The sequence below is a fragment of the Cucumis melo genome, chromosome 3, assembly GCF_025177605.1.
Source record: "Cucumis melo cultivar AY chromosome 3, USDA_Cmelo_AY_1.0, whole genome shotgun sequence".
Classification (NCBI taxonomy): domain Eukaryota; kingdom Viridiplantae; phylum Streptophyta; class Magnoliopsida; order Cucurbitales; family Cucurbitaceae; genus Cucumis; species Cucumis melo.
In genome coordinates this window covers 3,799,244-3,801,631 of record NC_066859.1, presented here as the reverse complement: position 1 = coordinate 3,801,631, position 2,388 = coordinate 3,799,244, and the positions used below count along the sequence as shown (strand labels likewise).

Genomic DNA, 2,388 nt, shown 5'->3' with positions numbered 1-2,388 from the left:
GACGTCATCCATATTAGTCAAAAGTAAAGCTCCTCCTAAAAAAGCTTTTTGCAGTATAAATGGACCTTCATAATTAGGAGTCCATTTTCCTCAATGATCCTTTTGAAATGGAAGCATCCTTTTTAACACCAAATCTCCCTCTCGAAAGCTTCGAGGGTGCACTTTCTTATTGTATGCTCGCATTAGTCTTCTTTGGTAAAGTTTTCCATGACTTAATGCTGCCAACCATTTTTCTTCAACGAAATTCAATTGCTTATAACGACCTCATACCTATTCAGCTTCATCTAACTTAGCTTACATGAAAACTCTCAATGAAGGTATCTCAACCTCTAAAGGTAAGACAGCTTCCATATCATAAAATAAAGAAAATGGTGTTGTCCTTATTGAAGTACGAACTGATGTGTGATATCCATGTAGCACAAGCGGTAGCATTTCATGCGAATCTTTGTATGTTATTGTTATTTTCTCAATGATTCTTTTAATATTTTGTTTGCTGCCTCAACTGCCCCATTCATCTTTTAGTGATATGGAGTTGAATTTTTGTAGTTGATCTTGAACTGCTCACAAAGTTCTTCTATCATTTTGTTATTAAGGTTTTTGGCATTATCCGTAATAATACCCTTTGGGAGACCATAACGAAAAATAAACTCTTTCTTGATAAATTTGAGCACTACTCCCCTTGTAACATTGCAATAAGATGATGCCTCAATCCATTTAGTAAAGTAATTAATGGCCACAAGAATAAAACGATGACCATTTGAGGCTTTAGGATCAACGGATCCAATAACATCTACTCTCCACAAAGAAAATGGCCAAGGTGCTGACTAGACATGCAATGGAGATGCTGCTGCACGGATCTTATCTATATAAATTTGACACTTTTTACATTCCATAGCATATTTTATGCAGCCTGATTCCAGTGTTGTCTAATAATAACCAAATCTAAGTATTTGTCTAGCCATCATATGTCTATTAGCATGTGTTCCCATATTCCTTCATGAATTTCTATCATAATTTGTTTTGCTTCCTTCTCATCAACACACCGAAGAAGCACCATATCGTAGTTTCTTTTATAAAGAACTTCGCCACTTAAGAAAAAGTTCATCGTCAACCTCCATATGGACATTCTTTACACTTTATGTAATCCTTAATGTCAAAATGCCATGGCTTGTTATCATTTCCAACATTCATTATATATGCTGGCACATCTCGCTTTGTAATTTGGATTTGATGAAGTTCAAATTCAAGATTAAGATTAAACATCACTGCCAAGGTGGTTAATGTATCTGCCATTCGATTGTCTTCTCTATGAACATGATCCAATAAAATTTTCTCAAAATTTTGAGATAATTTTGTAACGTATTGGCTGTAAGGCACCAATTTAGCATCTCTTGATACCCATTCTTCCTTAACTTGATTTATTACTAACATTAAGTCACCCAAAACTTTCAACTTTTTAATACTCATGTCACATGCTACTTGAAATCCCATAATGCAAGCTTTATATTCCGCAATATTGTGAGTGCATTCAAAACATAACTTGGTCGTTAGGGGGAAAACCTTTCCTTTTGGAGAAATTAGTACAACTCCAATCCCATGTCCCAACTCATTTAAGGCATAATCGAAAAGCATATAATCCATGTCTCATGATCTGTAGCATCCTTTTCAACTAGAAATATGTTTTCATCCGAGAAATCAACCCTCATAGGCTCGTAATCTGATATTGGTTAGGCTGCTAAATAATCAGCAAGTGCGCTTCCCTTTATTGCTTTTTTAGTAACATAAACAATATCATACTCTACCAACAAAACTTGTCATTTTGCAATCCTCCCAGATAATGATGGTTTCTTAAAAATGTGTTTTATTGGATCTATTTTTTAAATAAGCCATGTCGTATGGTATAACATATATTGCCTCAAACGATGAGCGTTTCATACTAAAGCACAACAAGTTCGCTTTAACATTGACTATCTAGATTCATAATTGGTGAACTTTTTGCTCAAATAATAAATGACATGCTCTTTCTTCCATGATAAGTCATGTTGTCCTAGAACACCACCCAAGAACTTTCTAATACTGTTAAATATAGGATTAACGACCGCCCTTGAGTTGGAGGTATCATTATAGATGGGCTTTGTAAATACTGCTTAATTTTGTTGAAAGCTTCTTCACAATCCTCATTCCATTTTCCTAAGTTGCTTTTACGTAAGAGCTTGAAGATTGGTTCGCATGTTGGTGTTAAATGCGAAATAAATCTGGATATGTAGTTCAATCTTCCAAGAAAACCTCGAATTTATTTTTCTGTTTTAGGGGATGACATTTCAAAAATAGCCCTCACTTTATCTGGGTCTACTTTGATCTCTTCTTCACTGACAATGAATCCTAATA

The 2,388-nt window shown here is 34.7% G+C and overlaps 1 protein-coding gene across 1 annotated transcript; it reads right to left on the bottom strand.

Moving 5' to 3' along the window:
* Positions 1 to 1,107: 1,107 nt before the first annotated feature.
* On the bottom strand, positions 1,108 to 1,641 carry LOC127148597 (uncharacterized). Its single transcript, XM_051082684.1, has one exon. The coding sequence runs from the start codon at positions 1,639 to 1,641 to the stop codon at positions 1,108 to 1,110; it is 534 nt and encodes a 177-aa protein (XP_050938641.1).
* Positions 1,642 to 2,388: the final 747 nt, after the last annotated feature.

Coding starts and splice junctions, on each gene's coding strand:
- LOC127148597 (XM_051082684.1), bottom strand. CDS start 1,641: ATGGATTATATGCTTTTCGATTATGCCTTAAATGAGTTGGGACATGGG.